A 14,015-nucleotide genomic window follows, 5' to 3' on the forward strand; every position below is an offset into this window, starting at 1 on the left:
AAATGTCTGTTTATAGGAAGAAACAATGTATTTGCTGCACTGAATGTTAATAAGTGAAATAAATCGTAGAAATTCATAACAGAGAAAAGGGATGAATTGATGAAAATGGGAGAGATAAAATTGAAATTTCACTGGATACAGAAGCTGAAAGGTTTTGTGAGTTTTATGAGAACAGATTAAATGTTGTCCTACTTCAAAACAAGACTAAATGTGAACCTCCAAACCAATCCATGTTCTTCCAAAATTTTGGCATTATCCTTCTTTCATCTATCCTATGTTTAAAAGTCCAGAGTTATTCTTAACCCTTTCCCTTCTCTCAAACTCAATCTATAAACATTTATGAAGTACCAGATACTGTGCTTGGGAAATCAGCTCTGATATCCAATTGATTGTCATATCAAAATGATCACATCTCTGAAAAAATCCTCCCTCCTTTCCACTATTATCAGCCTAGCTCAAGCCTACGATGTTTCCTGTTTAAACATCTAAAAGACTTTCTAAACTACTCTTTCTTTTTCAATTTATTTTACACTTCTCTATAGAACAATCTTCCCAATATATATGAGGGTCCCCTCATCGGCTTTAGTGGCCAAATAGTTATCACTAAGGTAAAGTACAAACTCTCTTGGCCTAGTATTTAAGCACCTATCTTCCAAGCCTTGTTTCTGCTAGTTCCTTTTTACATATCAAATGGCTAAATATTCTTTTATTCCTTCTTGCCCCAGTATGGCAGATGACATTTTATATCTCTCTCTGGGATATAATCCTTGCTCATCTTTTTGTGCTACTATACTAACTTTCTCATCTTTCCAGTCTTGATTATACATGACAACTCCTCTAATTTTTAGGTTTTTATTATCTTTATTATTATTTTCCAGGCTACTCCTTAACTTCTACCAGTGAGTCAGTTAACAAAAATTTATCAAGTAGATACTATATGCCAGGAACTGTGGATATCCAAAAAAGGAACAAAAAGGGAAGAAAACAAGCAAATAAGATATTTACAAAGCAAACTATATATAAGATAAACAAGAAGTAAGAAAGAAAGGGAAGATGGGATTTAGTTAGGACTTAAAGGAAGCCAGCAGATGAACATGACCGAAGCAGAGAGTTCCAAACATGGGAGATAGCCAGAACAAATGCCTGGAGTAAAAAGATCGACTGTCTTATTCTATGAACAGCTAGGAGGCTACTCACACTGAATTGAAAAGTATGTAGTGAGGAGTAAAGGTATAAGATAACTGGAAGGGTAGAAGAGGGGTAGGTCACAAAAGCCTTTAAATGCCAAAAAGGATTTTGTTTTTAATCCTAGAATCTACAGGAAGCCACTCTTGTAAGCATTAGATCATTTCCTAACTAGTATAATTATCATTTGTATATCATGCTTACATATCACTCTTTTGCTCAAAAACTTACATGGTTCTTTACTGTCCACCATTAAAGTTCAGACTTTTACTTATATTCAAGGCAATTCAAATCTGATACTCTCCCTGTCCACCTTTGTTTCATACTTCTTGCCATTGGCTTTGCATTCTAGCCAAATAAGAAAATCTTTCACCTCACAACACACCATTCCTTTTCTTTCCTCTGTGCTTTGGCTTGTATCCTGCTCTGCTCTCCCATTCCACTCCACAAATTCCTATGTAACTTTAACAAAGTTTAATTCAATTGTCATTTCCTCCAAAAAGCTTTCACTGATCTTCCAGAAGCAACACTATATTTGGAAACCTCATTTGTTTGCTACAGACCTACATTTGAAATGTAACTGCCTAAATGCTTGTTTACTCTTTACCATGATGTAATCATGAACCATTTTCCCTCTTAAGGCCTCATTTATAACATATGTTACATACTACAATTACATGTGAATACCTTACTGCTCCACTAGTCTGTAAGCTCCCTTACAAGCAAAATGCACTCTAGAAGCACAAGAGTTAAATTCAATGTCTTACTCTCCTATGAAAAGGAGAATGTAAGCTCAAGTATTTATTTTCATTAAAAAAAAAAAAAATCAAGCAAACAATCCAAAATTATTTATTAAATATTTACTATATGCCAAGGCTCTATACTGGGTACTAGTACAAAGAATAAAACAAGTCCTATTGCAATGGAGATCTAATTGAGGTTGGATAATTAAGGAATGTACTTTATAAAGAACATGACAACAAGGAGAAAGAATAATAGGGAAGAAGAAACTGACAGATGAGGAGAAGAGGGAAAGAGAGAGAAAGAGAGACAGAGAGAAATAGAAAAAGAAGGGGGAGGGGAAGAAAGAAAAAAGAGAGGGAAAAAGAAAGTTCAAAGTTATAAAATATAAGGTAGTTTGGGAGGAAAGGCACTGCAAGTAGAGGGTACCAGAAAAAGCTTCCTATAAAAGATCTTATCTGATCTGCATCTTAACAGAGGGATTCTATTGAGGCAGAAGTAGAAAGTGCATTCCAGGCATGTGGATTCAGCCAATGCAAAAAAAGGGAGGTGAAATATTATGTGTGAGGAAGCAAGATAGCTAAGTTCACTTTAGCTGGACTGCAGAATGCAGGAGGGAGAATAATGTCTAATGAGGCTTGATAAGACAGGTTGGGGGTCATATTATTCAGGGGTTTAAAAGCTTAAAAATAGTTTATATTTTATCCTAAAGGTAAAAAGGCAGTTACTGGAGACTAAGAGAGTCACTATTAGCTCTGAATCTAAGGAAGATGATTTAGATCATTATGTGATAGCTCCTGGTAAGTTCCCACTGGACTATAGAAAAGAAGTAGGGAGCAGGTGCATTTACCTTGTCAAGATATGATTAGAGTCTGAACTCCTGTGGTAGCTATACTAGTAAAAAGGTCAGATGGGGAATCTGAAAATACTAAATTTGTAGCTGGTTGGTATTATGGGATAAGAGAGGGCCAATGTTCTACATAGATGGTGGTGCTTTTGTCAGAAATGAGAATGTTTAGAAGAGGACAGGGTTTCAGGGGAAGGAAATTTTCAATTTTAGACATGCTCATGTCCTCCAAAAATCAGGTTTGAAGTGTCCAACAGGCAACTGGAGACTAAAAGTGATGGAAGATAATTTGCAGAGGAGAACTAATTAGATTACAAGAGAGACTAGAGGGAGAAGATGGTTTTGGACATAACTTTCCGTTAGGTTATGAATGAGCCAGAAAAAGAAACAGAGAGTCATCAGAAAGGGAGGGAAGAGTGGTCAGCAGTCAGGTGCTGGAGATAAGATCTAAGGTCAGGCCTACCACAGGTAACTGAAAGATCATATCTGAAGCCAGGTCAGAGGCCGGCTTACCCAGGCCCGAGGAGCAGGTGGAACGTGTGAAGGAGGTGGGGGAGGCCTTCTTTTCAAAGAGATTGGCTGAAAACGAGAGGACTGATATGGGACAAGAGCATGTCCTACAATGGTAGGGTCTAGTTAAGGTTGTTCTTGATAAATTAAAAGACAAGGATTTCAATTAAGAAGGACAGAGAGATATGAGAGGCTGGAAATGAGAGGTTTGGAATAGCTTTTGCAGGAAGACAGATGGGGAACCAATTAGTGGTGAACAAAAGGCTGCCCTGCTGCAATGAAGACCCAACTGAAATTGGACAATAAGAATTTGTAACGTACCCAATTAATATGGTTAAACCTTCCTCCAGTGGGGTTCGGCTGCTTATAAATAGGAGTAATCTGAGACTCGGCAAGAGATTCAAGAGCAGAGGACAGAATAAAGCTAAAATAAATACTAGGTTGAAGTTGGAGAAGAGAATAAAGTGAAGGCAGAGCAAAGATAATGGTCTAAGAAAGTCTTCCTTTTAGTAATAGTGGGTACTCAATGTTGGAACTGACAAATTGAATTTCGGGTCCTTTTTAGCTCTAAGAGGTTTTTGTTTTCTCTTTAAAAATATCACTCTTTAATATGAATAAAGCCCAACTATTCCTTTAGACTTGAGTTATGGCAAAGAGGAAATAGCACAAAACTTACTGCAGAGAAAAATACAAGGTTTAGGCAAGTGAATATCATTAAGCTTTCACCATCAGTTTAGAAAATAGCACCAAAAATTAGCTGACTTTAAAGAAATCAAGTCTTACCGCCACATTCTTCTATTATTTCAGCTATTGTGCTAGCTTCATCACCGGCCATTATCAGAATGTTTTTCAGACCATCTAGAACCACCTGAACCACCTGAGAGTCTTTTACTGACAATAAGTTACAGAATGGTGGTATTACACTCTGCTGTACAAGGTATTCAACCTAAAAAGAAAAGAAAAATTTGTTATTTTTAAATATACAAAGAAACTTTTCCCCCCAATACATTCAAGGAATTATCTAATGAATAAAAAAAATCATAATTTCTTAAACTGAACAGAAAAAGGTATATTTGTATATCTTAATGAACAACTTAGAATAATTTAATAACTACTTCATGTAGTCAGTTGGTACCTGATCTTTTCGTCCACTTATCGTCAAATTGCTGATTGCCCAAGCAGCTTCTTTTTGGGTTCCAAAATCCCCCTGAGAATGAAATGTAAATAAACTTAAAATGCATTATTTGTTTACTAAGAAACTTCAGTAATGTGTATCAGAAATTTTATTTAAAATTTATCAATATCTTTCATTTTTACATTATCTACATTTCCCTCCCAGAAAGTCTGTGTCAGATACTTTAAATTGGTCTAAGTCATAATTCGACTGACCTTAGCCAGCTGGTGTATGATCATAGGGATTAATCCAGCATCTATTACAGCTTGTACTTGTTGCTGATTTCCTGCTGTTATATTGGAAAGGAACCAAACTGCTTCCTATAATTGAACAATATACAATAAGTTTGTTTTATTAAAAAAATTTTTTTACATATGAATTTAAATAAAACACATTAAAATAAATTAACAAACTCACATTAGAGGTATTGTCTAAAGAAAGTATATAACTTATATAAAATCTTTCCATTAGGATCCTATGAACAAACAAGCATTATCACATTTTTAAAATCAGCAAGACAAACAAAAAAATTTGAAACGAAACCTACTGAAACTAAATCTAAATGTAACATTCATAGCAATATTACATTTAAACTTGTTCTAGACACATTATATTTAGCTCAAAATAACTTCTAAAATAATGGTCAGGTAACTTTTACCTCTATAAATGTTTATGTGACTAATTTCTGGGATCTAAAAATATTCAGTATTCAATATAAAAAAGAAAATTTCTTGGGATCCTGAGTAACAATTACACTTTCTTGTAATATCTGCAATATATGTGAAAGATCAAGCTGACCAACAGAGCCAGGAAAAGTCTAAAATCCTCAGACAATATCAAGAATTTATAACAGAGTCTTGACAGAGATAAGAAGAAAGTTTCAGTCAGTAGTAAACAGACTGCTCATGCCAAATGGCTATTACGGGAGAACCAGAACATAGATATACTAAGGTACTGTAACATTTTCCTCAGAGATGGGCAAAATCTGATTATTTTACCATTTTCATCTGGACAGAAAAATATATAATAAAAAATAATACTTTTTCAGTAAACAGATTTGACAGTGATTGTAATGTTATAATAAAAACAAATGTGGGGCTGAGAAAGGCTCTAGAGACTTGGGAATGCTGATATCCAGACAAAACAAGTCTGAAAAAAGTAGGCTAGGAGAATGAACAAATAGAAAAAGAATCCCACTATAAAATGCTTATTATAATGACAGAACACTCAAGACCTCAAACCAGAAGAGAACAACTCCCAATATCTACAAGCAAAGTCTCAAAGAAAAACAGCCTAGAAACAGATTTGACTACAGGTTCTGGAAGACATGAGACAAGAATATAAGGGAAAAACAGTTTAAAATGTTTTTTATAAATGAAATGATAGAGCTAAAGAAAAAATTGGAAAATAACTGCAAATTATAAAACAAAGGATTGGAAAGAAAATAATGAACTTGAGACAACAGGTATAAAACTTTGTTCCTGAAACTCCTTGAAAATTAAAATGGACCAAACAGAAGATACGAGAAGTCAATAGGAAATATTAAAACAAAGTCAAAAGACTGGGTTAATTTTTTTTTTTCCAAAACCACTGGATTACTTAAAAATCATGAACAGAAAAAGTACCTGGACATAATATTTCAAGAAAACTTAAAGAACACTGTTCAGCTCTCTTAAAATCAGAGAGCTAAGAAAGAGTCCATTGGTTACGTCCTAAAAGAAGACTCCAAGAAACATTCTAATCCCAATTCAGAGCTTTCATGTCAAAAGGAAAAAAAAATACTTTGTAAGTACTGCAAATAAATAACAAAGAGTCACAATTGGGATTATACATGAGAATAGAAAACCTGAAAGCAAGGAAATAAGAATTTATTACAATTCTACAATGTGCCAAGTATATTTCATGATTCTCACATTGAATCTGGAAAGTAGATGCTATTGTGAATACCATTTTATCATCCTTGGGGGAGAAACCTAAAGTACTCTGAATAACTTTCCAAAGATTACTGAGCTATTAAATGTCTGAAACTGGATTTGAACCTAGGTCTTCTTGATTCCACTGCCAGTAGGCAAAGGCTTATAGCCAAAAATAACTTGCCCAATGAAAATGAGTTAAATCCTATAGAGGAAAAAAAAAAAGTACTTTTAATGAAAGCAGATTTTCAACATTCCTGATGAAAAGATGAGAATTACGTATAAACTTTAAAGTTCAAAAACAAGAGGTCAAGAGAAACATAAGAAGGTAAAAACAAATGAAAAATGATAAAAGAAACAAAGAGAAGATACATGTCTTCCTCTCTGAATTCCTATCATCATCATAGAGGGAGTCTAATTAGTCAAGAGGCATGGGAGTAGTTCTGTTATATTTTTATCATCTTAAAAGAAGAATGGAAAGATAACTAAGAAGAATACACTGGGGTGAAAGAGAAAAGATGAGAAGAAATCTCACATAATCAAGGGGCATAAATAGAATAGAATCTATGCAAAAAAATTAGGAAGGGCAGGTAGTAAGAGTTGACATCTGTATGCTTATCTGAACTGGTCAAAGAAGGGAAGATTACAGACAACACTGGACATAAAAACTGAAGGAAAAGGGGAGAAAAGAAAATTAGAGGGAAGTAGGTTAAGGGAAAGATTAATCCTAAGTAAAATAAATTCTAAGGATGTGAAACAATATTTATATCCTTCGACATGGCAAAAAAAATGGGTATCTTAAGGGGTACTCATCAACTGGGTTGATTGAATTAGTACAAAAATATGATGGAATACTATTGTGCTGTAAAAAAATAACAGGGGGATGGTTTCATAAAAACCTGGGAAGATTTGTAAGAACTAATGCAGCAAAACTAAGCCAGCAAAATGGGATGAATAATTTAGACAATGACAAAAATACTGCAAACTTTTAAAGACTTAACATGAAACTCAACCCTGATGAAGAAGACTCAGAAAACGGAATGATATAGCTATATCTTAGATGCACAGATTTAAATGTCTGTATGGTATTTTTTCTTTTAGACTTGGTCAATATAGAAATTTGTTTTGAATTTTGACTCTATTTGAACTAAACCACTAATATTTATATCAGAAAGGGCAAGAAGGAGAGAGGACAGATTCACTGAAAATAAATGAATGAATAATGGTACTTTCTTTTCATCAAACTACTTATATCCATGGGAATAATTAAAATTGTTCTGATCAAAGCACTACTCTCATACATTAGTCAAATACAGAGAACACTGAAAAGGTTAAAAACAAAATGAATTCAGAGGTAATTTTAAATATTCTTTTATTAATTGAAAATGATAAAGAAGAAAAATATTAGAGAACTCTCTACTACATACCTTGTTTATCTTCTCTTTTGGATGAGACAAGAGATTTGGGAAGTGTGAAAGAACATCACAGTTGAGAACAACTTGTGTCTGCTCATCAGTGCCTGTCACTATGTTGCCCACTGCTCTCAGAGCTGCTGTCTATAATGGCAGGAGAGGAAATAAATTTTTGTTCCTTACAGAAAATTCATTTCTTCTTTAAATCATCTGGCTAGATTTAAGGATATTGAGAACTTAAGAGTGGAACATCTAATACTTTACCCCAACCAAAAGTTAGGCATAAATATTTCTGAATTTTAAATGACGTATGTGGTAGTCAGTCAACAGCACCCATTAAGCACCATGTGCCAGGCACATTGTCTGAGCTGATAATACAAATGCAAAAGACCTCAAGGAATATATAACCTAATGCTATATGAAAAACAATTTTCTGGCAATGAAAACTAATGACCAACATACCAAAAGATGTAAGATAGAAACTATTCTTTCTCGTAATTAAAGGATCTACTTATAGTAAGTAAAGCTACAACATTTTAGGACTCCAATGTTTTGGGTCCATACTAAAATAAAAGCCAGAATTTCATAATCTTGATCACTATTAGTAGACTTAATAATTAAAGCCATTCTGCCCATATCCCACTGACCACTGTCAGAAATTCCAACAATTAGAAGTTCATCTGGGTCAGCAAGCTCTGTATTTTAAATACCAACATCAGTCATTCACACACCTTAGCATCTAACAGTTGAATCAGATTGTTTTTCTTTAAAGATCCAATCAAGTTGTCCATTAATTGGAGAATGCCTGAATAAGTTATGGTATATGAATGTTCGTGAACATTATTGTTCCATAAGAAATGATCAGCAGGATGATTTCAGAGAGGCCTGGAAAGACTTACATGAACTGATGCTGAGTGATGTGAGCAGAACCAAGAGATCATTGTACATAGTAACAAGATTATATGATGATCGATTCTAATGGACGTGGCTCTCTTCAATAATGAGATGATTGAGGCCAGTTCCAATTGTTCAGTGATTAAGAGAGCCATGTACACCCAAAGAGAGGACTGAGGGAACTGAGTGTGGTTCACAACACAGTGAACTCTTTTTCACTCTTTTTGGTGGTGTTTGCTTGCATTTTAATTTGCTTCTCTTTTTTTCTTGTGCAACACCATAATTGTATAAAGATGTATGCATATATTGGATTTAACATATATTTCTAACATGTTTCACATATATTGGACTACTTGCCATCTAGGGGAGGATATGGGGGAAGGGGAAGAAAATTGAAACACAAAGTTTTCAAGGGCTAATGTTGAAGAATTGTCCACACAAAGATCCAATCATCCAAACAAGTTAACTGCCCTATGATACTAAGAATTTTGATTAAAGAGATTTAAAAAAGGAGCAAAGAGAAGTAACTTTTGAGGAATTAACCTTCTCTTATGAAGGAAACTATTATGTTTTCCCCAAAATTCCTCTTTCAAATTTTCCTATTTTAGTCAAAGGTTTTTCCATTCTTCCATTCTTCCTTCATCTCTTTGGCATCATCCTTGATTCCTCCCCTTTTACCTCACCCTCCATATAGCCAATCTGCTGCCACATCTTACCATTTCTTAGGTGCACATTTTATGAATGATCTCTTCTTATTCATTTCTTCCTTCAGTTAAAATGTTTACTAGCTTATACTTTGATCACTGCAGTGACTTTCTCATTGGTCTTTCTACTTTTCAATTCTTTCCACTGAAATTTATCTCATAGACCACAAAACTATTATCCTTTAGTGCTGATGTGACCATCTACTATTTTTATATGGGCGAGTGCTGTGCCTAGAATGCACTCCTTTCTCCCCTCTGCCCCTTAAAATGATCTTTCATCAAGATGCACAGCCCAAGCAACACTTCTGCAGGTAGTCTTTCCTGATGGAATTGTAAGGACCAAAGAGAAAATTTGACCAATGCTTAATTTAGTGTTTGGCAAAGAGAGAGGTATGTCATGAATGCTTATATTTTCTTCATTTCCTTCTAATTGTTTATATTTTCATTATGCTTATTCTATACATACTTATGAGAGTAACCATGGCCTGTATAAGTAGGATATATGCTCTTTGAGAAGGATTGTTTTAATTTTTATATGTGGAGGGCTCAGCATAGGCTGTGAGACTTATTTTTAATAAGTGTCTACTGATGATTTCTTTTCTTCCTTATTTTTATATATTTAATAGAATTTTTTCCAAATACAAATAAAGACAACATTCATTTTTTAAAAAAATTTTGAGTTCCATATTCCACCCTCCCCAACAGTAAATAATTTGATATAGGCTTTACATGTGTGTAATGATGTAAAACATATTTCTACATTAGTCATGTTAGGAAAGAAGAAACATATCAAAAGAAAAAAAACTGCAAAAAAAGTGAACATGTGAAAAAATGCATTAATTTGCATTCAGATTCTGTCAGTTCTTTCTCTGCATGTGAATATCATTTTCTTTCATGAGTCCTTTGGAACTATTTTGGATCACCGTATTGTCGAGAAGAGCCAAGTCATTCATAGTTGATCACTGCATAATATTGCTGATACTGTGTACAATGGTCTCCTGATTCTGCTCACTTCACTTTGCAACAGTTTCATTTAAATCTTTCTAGTTTTTTTCTAAAATATGCTTGCTTGTTATTTCTTATAGCAAAACAGTATTACATTCCTATACCACAACTTGTTCAACCATTCCCCAACTGATGGACATCCCCTTAATTTCTAATTCTTTGCCATCATAAAAAGAGCTGCTAAAAATATTTTTGTCCATATATATATCCTTTTCTCTTTTTTTAATCTTTTTGAGATACAGACCTAGCTGGATCAAAAGGCATGCAGTTTTATAGCCCTTTGGGCATAGTTTAAAATTGCTTTTCAGAATGACTGAATCAGTTTACAATTTCACCAACAGTGCATTAGTGTCCCAATTTCCCCCTCCAATATTTATCAGTTCCTTTTCTGTCATATTAGCCAATCTGATAGGTGTGAGGTGGTATTCAGAATTATTTTAATGTGCATTTTTCTAATTACTAGCTATTTAGAGACTTTAACCATAGGTAGTTCCAATTCTTCATCTGAAAAATGCCTGTTTAGATGCTCTGATCATCAACCAGAGAATGACCTGTATTCTAAAAAAACTATAATCAATTCTCTAAATATCTGAGAAATAAGTCCTTTATCAGAGATGCTGGCTGTAAAAGCTGCTTTTGAGCTTTGTGCTTTCCTTCTAATTTTAGTTGCACTGAATTTTTTTTGTACAAACCTTTTAAATTTAATACAATCAAAATTATTCATTTTATATTTTATAATGTTCTCTATCTTTTGTTTGGTCATGAGTTCTTCCCTTCTTCATAGATTTGACAGGTAAGCTATTTATGTCTATATATTTTATATCCTTGATGTCTAAATTATGTACCCATTTTGATTTTGATTTATAGTACAAAACGTTGATCTATACCTCTTTTCTGCCATAATGTTTTATAATTTTCCTTGTAGTTTTTGTCAAATAGTGAATTCTGATAGCAGAAGTTGGGGTCAATACTAGATTACCATGGTCATTTACTATTGTATCTTGTCTCTATTTCACTGATCTACCACTGTTTGGTTTTTTTTTAATGTTGAAAATGTTATCTTTTAAAATTTATTTTATTTTTTATAAAGCTTTTTATTTTCAAAACACATGCCATTAATACCCCTGCAAAACCTTGTGTTCTAAAATTTTTTTCTCCCTCCTTTTCCTCCATTCCCTCCTCTAGACAGCAAGTAATCCAGTATATGTTAAACATATGCAATTCTATATATATTTCCACAATTATCATGCTACACAAAAAAAATCAGATCAAAAAGGGAAAAAATGAGAAAGAAAACAAAATGCAAGCAAATAAAAAAAGTTTGTTTCTTAGCCAGCATCACATAGTTTTGAAGACTACTGCTTTATGATATAATCTGAGATCTAGTATGAATAGGCCACCTTTCTTTGCATTTTTTTTCATTAATGTTCCCTTGATATTCTTTTTTTTGCTTCCAGATGAATTTTGCTATTATTTTTTCTAATTCTAGAAAACTTTTTTTTTGATAGTTGAATGGTATGATTTTAAATAAGTAAAATAATTTAGGCAGAAATGTAATTTTTATTATATTGGCTTGGCCTACCCATGAGCAACTGATATTTCCCAATTAGCTAGATGTGACTTTATTTGTGTGAAGTGTTTTGTAATTGTGTTCCTACTGTTCCTAGTTTTGCCTTAGCAGGTAGACTCCCAAGTATTTTATATCGTCTACAGTTATTTATATAGATCTCAGATCATGAAATGACGAGCCTTCTCATGATCAAGTGTGAAGCTGTTGCTTAGCTGTGCAAAATTCAGAAATGACAAGCCCACACCAACACCTGAAGCCTTTCTAGAATGCTGAAAGCTGTCACTCTGATCTGTACATAGTCTTGAAGAATTTAGGGTTTCCTTCATACAATAAATAATGTATTGATATAGGAACGTAATAGAAGTTTCAAACTTTTACTCATATGTTTCTGCAACGAAATTTTAATGATGTTCTTTGGCAGAAATAACTGAAATTTAACTGTTTTAAATCAACAGGATTTGGTTTTTATAAGAAAATGAAACAATACTTACTTGAACTTTAACTTCCTGATGGCTCAGAAGAGGCACAAGAAATGGTACAACTCCTGAATCAATCACCATTTGAATCTGTTCATTACCTCCATCAGTTAGGTAAGACAAAGCCCAAACAGTGTCCACAAGAATCTACAGGAAATAATAATAATTTTTTAAAAAAGTAACCACTTTGCAACTAATTCCAACATTTCATGTACACAAAACATGGTGGTTAGAACAAGTTGATAAATGTCAAGATTTGCTTTAGTATTACTAATGCCTGTTTACCTGTAATGTTTACTATCATCCCAACTCAATTTCTTCATTTTTAGATAAGAGAAGTAAGTGCCAGTTTATCAGAAAGGAAAATATCTTTTCTTTTTCTCTCTCTCCCCCATTCACCTCATTATTATTTGAAAAGCTGAAACTTATGTCATGGGTTCTTCTAAATTAATGGAAATCTATAGCAGCTATCCCATCTACTTTTAAGACTTAAAATCAAAGATATTTTACACACACACACACACACACACACACACACACACACACACACACACACACCCCAAGGTTGGCACATTTTGATTTTTTTCTCTTTTAAAAAACAAATGCACTCAAATGTTTTCTCTGTTCCCCTTTAGTCTCTTAAATGTTCCATAGGGTTTTTAATAGGAAAAAAAAAAAGTTCGAACCAGAAGTTAAATCTTTTAAAAAAATTTTAACCATTTCCTATGGAAATTATCACTATCTCACTGTTATCAGTTAGTCATGCACTCTATGACTATAGCAATGCCCTAATGAGGATAGTAAAATATGGCTTACTCTATACTCTTTTATCAAATTCAGCCCCATAGACTACAGATCTCTTCTTTGAGCTGATCCTTCTAGCCTCTATATCATTATCTCTAGTCCTTAAATAGCTTCTATCTTCTCCTCTCTTTTCCTTTTGTCTCCTTTTATCTCATATTTCTTAACAAACATGACAAATAGCTTTTATATCCAGAAAGTCGATGAGAACACAGCTTTCTTTCTGATCATCCAACTGACCATATATAGAATGTTTTCTGCAGGATCTTTAGGTCCTCAGCTTTTCTTGGCTATTTAAATCAATGTTTGCTGCTTGATGGCTGCTTCTTTACTGCCAAAAATTCTCTAAATTTATTATTTTTAGGTATGGAGCTATTTCAAATGCTTTAAATTGCTGAAAGGCTGACTTCTGAATAAACAAAGGGTTGTGTACTTTACAAATCCTTTAATAAACTATACATTGATGACTCTAACCCCCAAAACATACAACAAAAGATATGAAAGAAGCTACGGGTAATATGCAGTCATTGTTAAAAATTAACAAATTCGATGAGAAAACTGATACCATGTAAGTCTAAGGTAAGGAAATTCTATATGCAACTAAAGATCTTTACATGACATATAAGTCACCAAACACATGTAGATGTCTGTTATCTCTACAATATATAATGAAGATTACAATGTTGAACAAAATGGAAGAATACCATAATGAAGAATGGCTATATATCATTTGGGAAAGTAGATAATATATGTTAAAACGGTAGAGGATTTGGAGTTTGCAAA

At 33.4% G+C, this 14,015-nt stretch overlaps 1 protein-coding gene across 1 annotated transcript in view; it reads right to left on the reverse strand.

Annotated features, from left to right (window-relative positions):
* Positions 1 to 14,015, reverse strand: part of KPNA3 (karyopherin subunit alpha 3) — a 97,267-nt gene that overhangs the window by 4,251 nt on the left and 79,001 nt on the right. The window contains exons 11-15 of the mRNA XM_051987361.1: positions 12,447 to 12,578; positions 7,798 to 7,926; positions 4,673 to 4,777; positions 4,419 to 4,490; positions 4,067 to 4,229 (exon numbers count right to left, since the gene is read on the reverse strand). Coding sequence (XP_051843321.1) covers positions 4,067 to 4,229; positions 4,419 to 4,490; positions 4,673 to 4,777; positions 7,798 to 7,926; positions 12,447 to 12,578 — 601 coding nt within the window. The remainder of the gene's footprint in view (positions 1 to 4,066; positions 4,230 to 4,418; positions 4,491 to 4,672; positions 4,778 to 7,797; positions 7,927 to 12,446; positions 12,579 to 14,015) is intronic.

The sequence above is a fragment of the Antechinus flavipes genome, chromosome 3, assembly GCF_016432865.1.
Source record: "Antechinus flavipes isolate AdamAnt ecotype Samford, QLD, Australia chromosome 3, AdamAnt_v2, whole genome shotgun sequence".
NCBI classification, from domain to species: domain Eukaryota; kingdom Metazoa; phylum Chordata; class Mammalia; order Dasyuromorphia; family Dasyuridae; genus Antechinus; species Antechinus flavipes.